Genomic DNA, 15,490 nt, shown 5'->3' on the forward strand with positions numbered 1-15,490 from the left:
TGATAACCAGCTGTTGAAACACATCGATTGGACCTTGTTGGCAATTGGAGCAGAATGGCTGACAGTTTGAAAACCTTTAAAACTGAATTTGGACAGTGCAGAAACATTGTGGTCAGCCAGGAGCAGGATGTGTGGGTCCCCCAGGAGTCTTCTCCAACTGAGTTGGAGTTGATGAGTTATTCTGTCTGCGTGTTTTATGACCCTCTGATGTAGGCAAAGCACCGAAACATCTCAAACTTACACTGAAGGCAACTTTCTGAAAACTCTGTCCGCTGAATTTGGGCTTGTACTCATGATATTACTCACACTAGCTACATTAAGAATGTAACTCTCCTAGTTAATAAGATAGATAGATGTTCACAACGTTTTGTTCATAGATGGTCATTTGCCTGGTTGGACATGAGGCTGGGTTATGTCTGGATTTTATTTTTTGTTTGCAGTTTAGTAACGATGCCTGCATGCTTTCCTTGCCCCAGGTGCTGCCTTTTGAGAGGGAGGAGGGTGGCAGTGCCTGCCCTAATGACTGCTGGTGGTGGAAAGCTGCCGGTGCTCAGGTAGCCTTGAGGAGGGAGGGAGGAGACCTGCAGGGCAGGGGGAGGCTGAGGGTGTCCAGAGAGCAGCAGAGAGCAGGCATATGGCTGGGTCTTGAGGGAGTGGAAAGGAAAAGATATTTTGCTGGGAATTTAACAGAAATCTGTGGAATTTGTCATAATGTAAAAAAATCACTGAAAAGCTACTGAGTTTGAGAGCAAGATCAGAGGGAGACCTTCCTTGTAAGGACACAGCAATTAGAGTAATTTGCTTTCAGATGTTGTAGTTTGACTCAGGTGGCAGACCTCATTAGTTTAAAAGGCTGTGTTATCCTCTTTTGTTTTGTTAAAATCTGGTATTTAGAGATTATGGATTTGGGGATCCCCTGAGCTGAGTTCTTGCTGCGGTGATGAGCATGAGGGAGGAAGGGAGGGACCAGGGCTATGCTCTGCTTTGCCTACAGCTCTGCTGGAGGCTCTCTGGTCACACTGGCAGGTCCAGGCTTCTGTGTAGCCACCATGTTCCCTGAGCTAATGCCAGCTCAGAGTCCCAGGTTAGCCTTAAAAAATCAACAGCCCCCATTCAGCAAGTCCTCAGATACAAATGCTTTGTGGACTGCAAGTGGTCCACTGATGCACTGGTGAAAATAACCTTTGGTCAAGGGTTGTGGGTGATGAGCGCTTCAAGGACTACTTCAGAGTGTAACTGTGGAGTGTGTTCCTTGCTAGTTAGTGATACTGCGAGTACAACATGACTTGGTTTTGGAGCGGTGATAGGTAATGATTCTTTTCTTTTGTTAGGTTTCTTTTCTGTCAGACTAGTTCATTGGGTTGACATGCCTCATTGCAACTGAACGACTAAATCTGATGCAAAGGATGAGGTAGGAATAAGCAGGCAGGAGAGTGAGGCCATCTCTTTCAGGGGTGGTCACACTAGACTGCATCCCTTACTGCAAGATAAACCTCTGCTTTTTGTGAGGGAATAATATCGAATTTCTCCTGATACTTGGCCACATCTTGCAGATGCCTACCTTTAGTAGAGATGTCTTGGTTCTTGCAGATGTTTGTGTCTGTATGTGTACAAGGATGTACACATATATATGTGTGGGGTTTTTTTTTAGGTTGGGTTTTATTTTTTTAGAGGAAGCAGCTAAGGAATCATGTCTTCACCTTACTTGAAATGATACTCTTTTCTGTCCTGCTGACTGTGCTAGCTCTGAAGCCTGCTAAGATGCAGTACTATTTTTAGGTGCATTGTGGTGCTACCTACTTTGTTTATTACGAATAGAGGAGAGACCAGGCTTTTTTTCAGATAGTAAGCAGGTAGCAGCCACAGTGAAGATGGATTTTTAGATGTATGAAATCTAAGGATTGACCTTAAGCATTTTTTTTTCAACGCATGCCATGAAAATGAGTAGCTGCTTTGTACCAGCTCTGTCTCAAGCTGTCTTTAGCTGGCAGGCAGAAGTTGGGGTCACTTTTCTTCTTTATATGATCAAAGAAGAAAGTAAGTGTGTATTTGGATGACCTTTGTCTAGTTGCAGGTACACAAATGCATATTTTGAGCATCATAAATGCTTAATGCCTTGCAGCTTGCATGCCCAGCTGCCATGTAGATTTGTAGAACAAAAGACAAAATGTTTACTAAAGAAAATGTCAGTGTGGGGGTTTTTATTGCTAAAAGTTTCAAGCTAGGCTGATATAACATGAATCCCATTGTCCTCAGAGTGGTCTGAATGGAAAAATAAAGTTGTTTTATTGACTGAGTTTAGTTCCTTTTGTTTGAAGTGAAAGGATACAAATGTTTGAAAGAATGCTGTTTAGGTAGCCAACAGCACAGTGAAGTTGGACTTTCAGACTTGGACTTGAGAGATTTGAGTTTATTAGTAAGTCTTGGCTTATATTGGATTTGCTTGTTTAGGAGGAATAATTTTGGAATGCAGCAGGTGATGATAGAGTCTTTGTGGAACATATGAGATTGAGCTTTTGCATTTTCTTTTGTAGAAAGTTAATATGATTTTTCAGCAAGATACCTTCTTTGTCACAGATGATCCTCCTTCTGTTCACGACACCTTTTGTGCTACGTGATGTCAGTCTGATTTTGCTCATAAACTTTGATGATATCAGTATGTAATCTCTGCCACAGTAGTAAGTCTTTAATGTCACATAAGTGAAGATTTGCCATGTATGGTTTTGCTGTGCAGCCTCTCAATCTATCCATATTTAAACTAGCTGTAAGAGGTAGCTTTGTGTGTTTTGTAAGTATGCATATGTAGCAGAGGACTAGGTCTGTACACTTGAGCGTGTGAGAGCGATTCTTCAAAATCCAGTGTCTGACAACGCGTAATGCTTCAGAGCTGGGATCTTACCCTGTCGCTTTATGGTAACTAGGGTGCAAGAACAGTGCCTGTGGAAGCGACTGAATTATTTGCCTTGACAGCTGTAACTTGTTCTAGTTTTGCATCCATACAGAACCTTGGTGACAACTCCAAGGTGAGCGTTTACTTTTGTTTGAAGTCAGATGCCTGTCTTGTTTCAGAGGCACCGCTTTTGCTCTGTATGGCTTCATTGACGATGGCAATGGTCTTGGGCATATGCCTGCCAGCTTATCTGCGATGTAGTGTAGCCAGTGCATGCTCTTGGCCTGACTTGCTTTCCACCATGGAGTGTTAGAATGAGATCTCAGTTTCTTTTATTTTGCTGTCCAGGCTGAGCCTCTTGGCAGCACAACCGAAGTTAAGTGTGCTGTGTGTACCACTGTGCACGCAGACTCCATCAGCGGTAAGGAACAGTGAAAGGCCAAAAGTGTAATGATCTGTGATTCATCACAGAATCTCTGTAGATTGAAAATCCTGACATCTGTGTGATAATGGATGCAGATTCGTTGCCTGTTTGTCTCTGAATACATCAAGAAGCGTTTCTGCAAAGATACTAAAGCACAGTCTTGCCCGAAGCCATTTTTATCATTAAACATCATTAAATGTTCTGATATTCTGCTTGGCGTGATGCTATTGTGAAATGAAAAAGCGACGTGCACAAACATGTCCAAATAGGCAAATCTGTGCAGAAGCTTCTTGAACTCCTAGCTGATGACATCAAATGGGCTGGTCTCTAAACTTTCCTTGAATTTGCTTTGCTATAAAAAAATATAATAAACTGTGCCTTGACCAGACTGACAGAACTTTCCAGAAGCTTCTGTTCAATAACATCCTGATTCTCATTATGTCAGTGATTTTATTTTTTTTTTTCCCCAGCAGTTGAGAGACCTGACATCATAGTGTTGCTGCAGCATGTGCAAGGTGAACGGTGCTTCCATCCTTGAACTCCTGTGGTTTTGTGACCATCTCCCACATAATGTTAAGCAGACACACAAGTGTTTTGACTAGATGGCAACCCCAAGTTTGTACATATTCGGAGGAATGCCATCTGTGCCTGCTTCCTTGCCCTGGGACATCTGTTCAGTAGCTCTAAGAGCATCTGCTCTGAGTACTGGTGCTGCTCCTTGAAAGAGGCTGTGGGGCTTCATTTGGCACTTGTTCAGGGATGACGGAAGTTGTAAAGTCAGAATGATAGCTCTGCTTTATTTATGTTTGAACGTGATAAAGGGGAAGATTTCCAGAACTGAATGCAAAAAGTGGTTTTGCTTTAGTTCTTAGAGCTCTTTTTGGAGCATTTAATGGGTATTGTGCTTACCAGATGGTGCTCTGTCTTCATTGTGGGATATTTTAGTGTCTCATGATAGGTGTTAGCTTCATAAAGATCAGGGAAAAAAAAGTGCTGTATAAACTCAAGATATTCAGAGGGACATATATCCCAGAGCTCTTACTGAGGTCTTATCTTATTTGTAGTCTGTGAGCCCTCACTCCTTTGGCCACTTCCACAACCTGACAGCAATAAAATCTTTGAATGAAATGTGATGATGTTTGTCATAGATTAAGATCACTGCTGTGCTTGATATGATGATTCTTCAATGCAGATGGTAGATTAAGCCAACTCACCTTATAGAAATACTTTGCTTTTTCTGCTACCAGGTGTCTTACTTGTTCTTATTTAATACTGATAATGACTTTTCCAGTGTTGTTGGTCATTACATCTATGGCAACTGTTTCCAACTTAAAGTATACTTTTTAGGCACCTTTTTCTTCTGGAAGTGAAATGAGCTGTCTAATGCCCAGTTAAATATTCACTATGGTTGTGACTAAAAGAAGAGGAGGGGGAAACAAACAAAACACAGGTTTTATCCTCTCATAACAATATTAGCGTGTGAGGTACCCATAGGGGTTGCAAAAGTTACCAGAAAGAATTGTAAAGCTTCTTGAGTTGATTGTGGAATAATATTGTCCTTGTGTGAAGCACATTGCTTGATCTTAAAATATCCCAACTTTTTTGATGTGCATAAAATTAATCTGAATTTAGCAACATGTTTTTCTCTGACACACTGAGATTTGAACGAGAGACTGCGGACAGACCTATGAAAAGCATTTGAATTCTATAATTGTATAAAAGAAGTCAGCAGTAGCTTACATGCTTCGCAGATATGGAAATTCTAGTAGTGGGAAAATTGCAGCCAAGGTCATGTTGTTGTTGTTCCATAAACAGCCAACTTTCCTAATATATGTCTTCTAAGAATTTTATCTGTCAAAATGCATATTACTTTTGATCAAGCCTTTTTAAAAAATAAATCCTTATCAAGAAATAACAAATAAAATAAGAAACCATCACTTGGTGCCAACAAGTTGGCAAGTAGATTACTGTTTCACCTCTCTGTTCAGTGGAAAAGGTCTTGAGGAGGTTAGCAGGAGACTGACTACAGCAGCAAGTTGACACACAGGCTTCATGCAGATGTGATTCAGGAGCAGAACTAGTTGTAATACTCAGGGATCTCCCTTGGGCTTTTGATATGGATCTCATGGCAGCATGGAAAGGTCACACTTGCCTACTGATGATCCATCTACTCAGGCGGTCCCAAATGCTGCAATCCCTTTAGGAACCCTGACTCATTCTGTTCCTATGTTTTCTTTTTCCTTGCAAAATACCTACAAAACACCTGTTGGAGATTAGTTAATTTTTTTGCTGTATGATAGCTTCTGTTAATTTCCCTCCATTGTTTACCTGTTGGTTTATAGTAGATAAAAACTTGTGCAATGGCATTTCAAGTGAAAGATGAGATAGATATTAAAAAAAAAAATCCATTTATTTTCTTTGGCTTTACTAATTTTTTTCTCACAGGTTCATGATTTCTTGCCTGAGCTTATGTTTTTTCACTCATTTGTCTTCCGTTCCCTGATTTGCAGATTACAACTTGAACATAGAGCAGGCACATATGTTTCCAGGAGTGAATGGCCTTTGTGTCATTGCTTTTGAAGAGGCCTTCCTCCAGAGTCTGATGAGAGGAGGAGAGGAAAGGTGATGTTTGCTGTTGAGAAACTATTTGCACATGAATTATATTCTGGTAGAGAAAAGATGATTTCATCTTTTGAACTGTGAAGATAGTGAAGTATGTGTGTAGTCAAGATCAGAATGTGAATTTGTGCATCTTAAAAAAAAAAAAAAAATCAATGCAAGAGTATTGGTTTATATTGCCTTGCGTTTTTTAAATACTTGAGATAGATACATGTTGGGCTAATCCAGACAGTTTCCACTGCTGGGATTTTGTTGACTGTTGTTCACTGATGTTTGTCTGAGTGGAACTGCTTCTGATTTACACTTGTTGAAGGGTGGTGAAAAATAGGTGCAGAATTTGTCTGCTATCATCCTCCTTTCCTGTCACTGAAGAGGTAAAACGTGATGTTTGATACAGTCCTGTGGCACTTAGCAGTGCATTAGGTGTACATATAGAAAAATGTAAGTACTGTCTTTTACAGGAAATTTTAACTAGTCACTTCTGTTTTATATCAATTAGTCAGGAGATTGACAACGAAGTCAGTGCATATGCAACAAGCTGGTTTTAGTCCTGAAGTAACTGTTGACACTAAAGCTTGTCAGATGAGACACTACATTGCTTTGCAATTCCCTATGCTGTTCAAATAATAGAGCAGAGATGTGATTAAGTACAGTATCTGACTGACCTTTCCAGGGCTGGACTGTTGCCTTTTTATTAACAAACAAAACATCGTGTAGTAAGCGATTAGCTCTGTGGCTATAAGAGATTATGAAGAATGACTGCAGGAAGCGATGTGCTTCTTGCAACAGGAGCTTGTCGTGCTCTCAGGCTTCTATGATAAACCATATAAATAAATATATATATATATATATATTTATACAAATACTTTGTGTGTGTGAGAGATGCTAGAATGTTATGTAGCTCTTCCTAATTTTTTTTTTTTGAAGTTGTCTGCCTCACTGCTGTGTATCTGAACAAGAGAGAAAGAAAGTCTCTTTAATTTCCTTTTGTGCTTTGACAGCAGATGGCAATTATGAAATGTTTAACTTTGTAGGTATGACTTCACTGCCAGTACTTGTCCTAGTGCTTTCCTGGCTTGAAAATGCAAGCAGCAGTATGTTCTGTATATTGACTGTGCTCTTACTAAGCATTAAAATAAAATAATATTTTTTTTTTCTCCTGATTTCTTCTGAATGTAGTTTAGGTAATTTGATGGGTGGTGGCAGTGGTAGTCATTAATCAACATTCTGCTCTCCCGTTTAGAAAACTCCTGTTTTTCTGCCCTCCTTCTGCCTTTATGTGCCTGAAGCAGGCCAGTGCCTTCACAGCACCAGCCTTTCTTATTTTTTCCACTCTGTACCGCATCTATTTTATTTGTGCATATGCCTGCTGTGTTTTCATTCCGTTTTGGTTTTGCCTTTATCTGCCTGTGACTGTTTTTATTTTTCCGCTTGAGTCTTTGATTTGAGTGACCTGATAATGCTCATATGTTGCAGGAAAAATGTAATGGCGAGGCATTGGCAGGATGGAGGAGGGTTTGAGTTTCTCTTTTGGTCACGATTTATTGTCTTGGTGTTCCCTTTCCTGGTCCGTTGCGTTCTTTCGCACAGATTCTCAGCTAGTGTTTTTATCTCGTAAGTTCCTCTCAAAGAACTATCTTTTTCTTTTTTTTTTTTTTTTCTAAAAAGGCTCTACTTCACCAGTAAGAGCTATTCCTGATGAAGTGCATGCACCTCATGTAACGCTTGTGTACTGGCTATTAATGTCTGTGTACAGCCGAGCAGTGTAAAAGGCTTGTGCGAAAATGAAAATTGGCAGCTGGATACGTATTGTGTTTTTTTATGTTACGTTTATTTTTTGAAAGTGGATTTCATTACTGTAATTATTTTTTTTTTTTCCCACCCCCAACTAGCACCCATCTTTGAACTGCCATGTTAAATTGGCATTGTCCAGTAGAGAGAAGCATGACACTGTGGAATTGGGCGCGGGTAGGGAGTAGCTGAACAATCTAATATCTGCGCTTAGTCATAGAGTTATTTCTACTATAAAAGGAGGTCTACATCTTCTTCTTTCTATAGCCAGGGCTTCGTTTTAGCAGGAAAAGGAGAGCCTTGATTTGATATACTGTAAATACTCTCTGAGGTCCAGGAGAAGGCTTCACTATTTACACTGTCAATGTGTTACAACCTGTAAAGGCTAAATGCACCCTAGAAGAACTGGCTCCTCCCACCAGCATGAAGCCAGTTAATGGCCGTACTTTGTTAGCTCTCCTGTGATTGTTCTCGGGTAACGACTGTCTGAAGGTTTTGATTGTGTATGCCAGGTGTTGAGACACCTAATCTAGCCAGGAAGTTTTGTTCTCTTGTAAAGCTGAACAATTACAGCTGTAACAATAAAAGCCAGAAAACGAGTTAAGCACAATTGCATGTAGGGGAGTCCTAAAAGTAAACAGTTTTTTAAAAAGGGAATTTGCAGATAGTAAATACAAATTTAATGATTACCTGGTGCTTTCTTATCTTAATGGCTTTTTGTTTGTTCATTGGTGATGATACTACACTTCTTTGGTTTTGCATTTCCTACAAATCCTGCGTTCATGCAAAATGGTGAAATTTTCCTTTGGTGAAAAGAATAAGGATCATTTTCTTGTAGTTTAACCTGTCCTATAGGTAAAAGAGGATCTCAGTTTCCAGGACTATCAAATGGTGTTTTGAACATGAACTGTTTTCGCATAAATGGTATTGCTACTTTTGTAATGCGCTGAACATATAGTCTTGTCTCTCTACCTCTTAAAAAATGAACTAGTAGCTATTCTATGCTGAGTAACCTCTTAAGATTGTGACCTTCCATGTGGTGTTTGCTTAAAGAAGTCTATGAATTAAAAAGAAAGTGACAGAAGCAATGAATAAACTGAAAAATGGAACTGATTCTTCTTAATGTTTTAAATACAGCTATTTTGAACTGGAGAGCAGTGGCCTACGGGATGAGATTAGATATCACTACAGGTTTAATGGGAAGTCAAGAACAGAGGTGTTCCCGTACCGTCTGGCAGATGGACAGTGGCACAAGATTGCTGTGTCACTTAGTGCATCCCACCTTCTACTCCATGTGGACTGCAACAGGTAAGAAGATAGGTTCAGTAATTTATATTTATTTAAAAAATACTCTGTACTTATGCACAGTAATAAAATTGGAAAAGGAGAAATCTCTTAAAAATACCTATTTTAAAAAGCATAGTAAACTGCCGTGGGATAAGAAAAGGAAAACAAAGCATTAAAATGAAACAATTCACTGTGATTATGAACAAACGCAGAAAAGGTTGATTGCTGACTGGGGAGTATTAAATGCATCTCTGTAGTGTAGGCACTAGCTGATGTTATGTTTGACTGTGATTGCGTTTAAGTGTGATAGATTGGTGTGCAGTCTGTTCTGTCGTGAACTGCTTCACTCAGCATACCTGAAAACTTGAAGAATAGGTTGGTGTGTCAGAGACATTTTAATTTTATTTAACATAATCAAGCAATGCACTTTTTACTGATTTTTTCCACCTGCTGCCTCACTTGGTGACTTCTGAAAGACCTGGAAGCTGCTTCTTCCATGTCTAGAACTGCTTTCTATTTTTTAAAGGGTATTCTGTCTGTTATTGCACTTTTTTCACTTTAAAAGTTGTGAAGACTGCAAGATGGCAGATTGTCAGGATTTCAAGGGATAAATGCAGCAAACCTAGAATCTCTCTTCCCTAGAATCTCTCTTCCCCTGGGACTTGATCTCACAACGTAGTGAAGACTTTGGCTTTTACTAACTTAGTGGTTGATGAGGTAACTCAGAAAACTTGAAATTGGGATCTTTAGGAATGAGGAAAATGATCCACTACTTTTGTGTCTTCTTGCACTGAAATTAGTATAAAAATATCCTTTGCCTTCAGTGAGAAGATCAGCATATGCATTATGGAGTTGTGGCACTTAAATGGATAGGGTGCTGGTAGCAGATATTTCTTTTGGTAGTCTTCGTTTTGTTCAGGCAGAATAAAGTTATGGGAGTATGTGGTATTGGAATGTTTGACAAAGTTTTGATTTTGACCAAAGTAGTATGAGATACTGCTTTGAGGAGAAAGATGCAAACATTTTCTGCAACTGCATTAACTACTGACAGTAAAAATCTAATCTGAAGGAAGTTTGCTCATTTTATTTGAACTCTAGAAGCAATTAAATGCTTAGAGCAGTTTTAATTTCATCGAGGCATGAAATCTACAGTTTGTAAAGATCGTCTTCATTTCAGTCATCTGATTTATTAATTTTACTATTATTTGTTTCTGTTATATTGTTTCTTTGCTTACAATAGTATACTTGTTTGTTTATTGACATACTGGGTTTTGGGACAGATTCTTCATCATCTCCTCTTTTTTTTTTTTAATGAGTTTATTTTATGAACAGCAAATATATTTTAGGAAGGCCCTTTTTATTTTTATCAGATTGTTTTGCTGGCTGCCTTCTTGCACACAATGTGAAAACAGCCTGCCTGGTGGAGAAGTCTATCCAGAGACAAGGGAGCTGCACAGAGTCATGGTTGTGACCTAATTTTCTTTACAGCAACAGGCAGTAATTGATAAATACAATCACAGAATGAGCTATGCTGTCATATGAGGTGATAAATGTGTATGTCTGTCTCTGTTAGGTACTCCTGAACAGGGCTGATCCATCTGAGTTTCCCTTAAGGTGGTACATCTCAAGGCTGCTCCCAGCATAAATCCATACATAAATGCCTCTATTTGACTGTGAATTTGTGGTAATTTATGACAACTCCTGTGGAAGAGTAATGGAATAGTTTTGAAAGAATGACTTGAGGGCAGATCATAGTAGAAGTTTAACTGAAAGAAAAAAAAAGTCTTTAAGTTCCTGACTCAGCTGTAGCATCTCTGTTCAGTTAATTAGAGAATTTTGTGAATGTTGGTGTTATAGTTTCCTTTATTATATCTTATCCCCCTACATCTTTGCACTCAGAAGAGAAGTCAACATCTTGTTCATCTTTGCGCTAACATTTCCTGATGACACTACAATAAATGTCAAAAGATGTGAAAATGAAGAGCAAGCCAATGAGGGGTACTTCTGAGTGCTACTGAAAATCCTAAGCCTTCCTCATGTTAGTGTTAGGAAAGCTGCAGCTGAAAGCATGTGCAGAATCCAGTCTGATGAGCTGTAGACTTTACATGTAAAGGTCACTGTTTTAGGCTAGCGTGATGTCACTGGCTCTCAGCAGAGTTCAGGATGCCTAATGAGAAGCGATACTCCTGCAGACTTAGTTGAAAAAGTAAGTTACAGGGAAAGAAAATACGACTGTGGTCAATAGATTCACCGTCCCACCTGCTGCAGAGATTTGGTGTTATCAGAACAAGAATTTAGCTTGAAATGTACCTATCTAGTTAAAGAAGCTCTGTGCTTTTTACTTACTGTTCTTTCCCCTGTAAAAAATAAAAACACAGCAAAAATGGAAAAAATGAGCAACAAAATTAATCCCTTGGTTTCCTACTGTATTTCTTTAAGGGGGTTGCAACATTCTTTCCTTACAGTTATGTATGAATACCTTACTGCTTTTATATAGGGCTGTGGTAATGTGTTATATGTTTGAAAGGTTATTCTGAGAGATTCGTGAATGCAGTGTTATTAAAGTTAACCTATATTTGAGAGTGCATTGAAAGTGTTTGCATTGGGAAAAATATCCAGCCACAACCTAATTTTGCTACAGGATTTGTATTGATAGCTGAAGCTAGTCTCTGGCCTCCAAAAACTGCAGCGCATCAGAAAGCGTTGGAGACGAAACTTTTAATTTGTAAACAGATAGTCGAGTATACTTTTATTCTTCCCAGCGTTATCATGCACGTTACTCTGATTCGTAAAATTGCTTTGACATTTGGTGCTTGATTGTCTTTTGGATTGAATTCAAAGTTGACTTTGTTTTTCAGACTTCGATAGGTTAGGGAAAAGTACTTGAGAACTGGTAAAAGCCTTTAGTGCTTTTAAGAGTCATCTTTAAAACAGTATAATTGCCTCTGTTCTAATGAGATGTAATATGATGGGGGAGGTTTACGGATCAAAGGAGACATACTTGCCCAAGTACATGTCCTTTTGAAATTGGCTCCCGCTGCATCTTACTTGCTCCTTTTGGTGTTCCTTGAAGAACAAGAAGTGAGAAGCGTAGCTGAGTTTGATGCTAGAGCTTGGAGCTGCTGACACAGGACGAGACATCAGAGTCCAGACTAAAAACCTCTTGAATGTTGCCAGACTCTTCTGACTGACTTGGAGATCCTTTGTGCTGGCCCTAGGCAGTAACATCTGGCCAGGAATACGTAACAGACAACTGGCATGACAAGCAGTGGCTATACTTGCTAATATGCTTTTAACATTCTAGTAAGGTTCCAAAAGCTTAGAAAAATGAAAAGATTGTATTAATTATGAACGTACAACTGATGCACAAGGAAAAGCTGTGCTGAAAGTAACACGGAAATTAAGTACGCTGGTGTTAATTTACTTGCACCTCCAATGCTCAACCTGCTAGTAGCTAACAAATCTGTTTCAAAATATTGGTTGTGTAGAATCTGTGCTCCTCTTCTCTAGGGAAAAGAGGGTTGTCAGGGGCTTTCTGGTGAGTGTTTAGGTTAAGCTAGAGCAACTGTCATTGTCAGGTCCTTAAATAACCTATGGCATTAAAGCGTTCATATATAATGAAGTAAACTCTGCTCTGCACCTTCCCAGATTTGGCCTCTTAGGGAAGCAGAGGTGAAGGATCCTGCTGTTCATACCTGTGTTGTTAGGAGATTCGCAACCCCAGGAGACTGTCATAGGGCCTACAAGAGCTGGCGTTTATCTTCACTGGGAATTAGTTTTGGCTGTGGAGTCTCTAATATTGCCCATGGTACCTGACTGTCCGCTGCAATGCTTGCCCCCTACAACAGTAACAACACAGAAAAGTGTTACTTTTAATAGTGCTAAGAGAATGGTGAGGGAATAGTACAGAGCCTACAATTTAAGAGGTGGTAGGTACTGTATCAAAATGTATTTCTCGACAATTTATTTAAGAAATATAAATTTCAGATTGCCCTCAGCGTGTCTAATTAATCTGGGGAGGTAAGCTTGAAGGCTGCTTGCTTTATATTTTTGTTATTTCTCATCAGCCATATTGCTACAAAGGTACTTACCTATCCAGACGGTATCAGTATTCCTTTACTTGAACTCTGTCTGCAGGTGTAAAAGGGAGAAAGGCACTTTGCTGCAAAAATTAATGCTTTCCAGTGAAAATAGGTGCTGGAGTGCCTTTTACTATGAATGCAGCCTGTGGTTTTGATGGATTCTCTTAGCTGTTTGATGGAGGGGGTTGGTAAGAGCGTTAAGAGAATAGATTATAAAACTGGAGCAGGCTAGGAAGTAGTCTCCAACTGAAAAAACATGTTGTCTACTTCTTTTATGTTTCTCCTGATAGAACAGAGCATTAGAGAATAAAAAATGCATGAGCAGTGAAAACTTTTTAATTGGAAAAATAAATAAATTAAAGCAACATAATCCAAATATGGGAATCCAAGACCTCTGAGTTCTTATAAATAAGATATTCTGGCTGCCAACCTGAGGTTTTCAGCTTATCTAAACAAAGTCCTATGACTTTAATTAAAATGTAATAAATTTAAAGAAGGTTAAGGGATGCATTTAAAAGAGGGATTCACTGCTTTACTTACTGTAAAACACTTTCTCTCGAGAGAGGAGATGGCATGGCAGTAGTGTTATGCAGCTAGGTAATTTACTCTCAACATTTGAATACGATTTTGTGACCCAGATTGCTTCTCTGCTCTTTAAGCTGTAGCAGAAGCTGTCAGAGAAATGTTTACTTGGGTAGAGAGCTATAATTGTACATTACAGGTGCACCCAACTTCAGTTCTGTGGTATTGTGGATTGGAAGTTAATTTTCACCTACCGATTGTCCCTTTTGTTTGACAGAAAGGCTATAAACTTTTTAGTGTAAGAGAGATCTCCAGCTGGCATATCACATCAGCTGCTGTCAGGCCTGTATCATTACAGTTATTGTAGTTAAGCTGTAAGGAAGTGTTCCCGATGCATTCAGCATTAGTTGAGAAAATATTTTTTTTATAAAAGATTTTTTTAATAGCCAGGGTTTTTCATCAAATGGCTAATACATCGGCAGAATGGTAGTGACCAATGAGTGTGACCAAAGACGGAATGTGTATCTTAACCCTGTCCCTAATTATAATGAAAATGTATTTTTTTCATCCCAGATGTATCAGTTGAACTTTTTTGTATGCTACATTGATAGAATTGGGAGAAAGCCATTTATGAAAGTGCTGAAAAAGGTACTATAGAAAGCAAATAACAATTGGTACCTGTGCCTGGCGTTTTAGATTCTTTGACCATCCCACCCCTAGAATGCAGCAACCACTTAGAGTCAGCAGAAGTATCTGGGGCACTGTTCTGCAGCAGAGAGGCCTCACGTAGCTCCTGCTCAGAGTGGAGCAGGCATCTGCTTTGGTTTCTTTCAGAAGTTTATTCAGGTCCTGCTGATGTTAGTTACTGAAGAGTAGAAGTCAGCTTCTGGGGGTTCAGTTAAGGGTCTTGAATAGGAGCTTGTGACTCTCTCCTGAGTTTTAGGGACCTGTGGAGCCAGAGTTTGGTAGCTGCAAAGCCCAGCTACTGCTGACTATAGATGTAACAGTGTTGTTTTCTTTTTTTTTTTTTTTCCTAATTTAGAACTGAGAACTTGTGGTGCTTTCCAGTGGATTCAAGATGTGGATAGACAGGTTGATGACTTCAACATAGCAGAATAATGCATTATGCTTTACCATTGGCATCCTGCAGTCATTGTATTTGTATGCCATGGGTGTGTCAGAGAGAGACGATGGGTAATGGTAGAGGAAATAATCTTAAATCAAGACCAGCAAGCCTCAAATGATTTAGTCATTTCCTAAAATGTGTGAATAGGTGCATTATCCCATTCTCAAATATTTTTTGTGTTGGTCCAATATATATTGTTTTTGTTTTTTATAACGTCAAAGCAATAAACCCTTAAATGGAGGTGATTTACTTACAATAGCAGTCTCTGAAAATTTAGCCTGCATAGTTTGAAATGTATCTGGGTATTTGTTTCTGTGGATTTTTTTTAGAAGAAATCTCCTGTTACTTGTTTGTATTTACTTTTTGTTTGTTGGAGTGCTGATGGGGGTTATGTGGACAGAGAGGTGATCATGATAATTTGAGAATCAACCAGATAGAGCAAATGTTTTGGGTTTTTTCCTTTCAGATTATAAAAACAATTATCTTACTCCAGCTGGCCAGCTGAACTGAGATCCAAAACATAAATGAACTCTCCTGTTTGAAGTGGTTAACTAAACTCTGGAGTTTAGAACCGTAAGTCACATAGGTTAATACTGGAGCTGAATAAAAAAGTGGTAGTAGAATTTTAGTTAAATATTTTTATAAAAGCATAAGACCTCTGCCAAAGAACAGATGAGAACCCTTGTGTACTATTCAGAAGCTGACTTGAGATCTGAGTCTCCATGTAGCCCATAGTAGTATCTTTCCAA

The 15,490-nt window shown here is 39.1% G+C and overlaps 1 protein-coding gene across 1 annotated transcript in view; it reads left to right on the top strand.

Annotated features, from left to right (window-relative positions):
* NELL1 (neural EGFL like 1) overlaps positions 1–15,490 on the top strand; it is a 299,689-nt gene that overhangs the window by 34,412 nt on the left and 249,787 nt on the right. Inside the window, exon 4 of the mRNA XM_086613002.1 lies at positions 8,862–9,032. Coding sequence (XP_086469128.1) covers positions 8,862–9,032 — 171 coding nt within the window. The remainder of the gene's footprint in view (positions 1–8,861; positions 9,033–15,490) is intronic.

This window comes from Tauraco erythrolophus, chromosome 6, assembly GCF_009769465.1.
Source record: "Tauraco erythrolophus isolate bTauEry1 chromosome 6, bTauEry1.pri, whole genome shotgun sequence".
NCBI lineage: Eukaryota > Metazoa > Chordata > Aves > Musophagiformes > Musophagidae > Tauraco > Tauraco erythrolophus.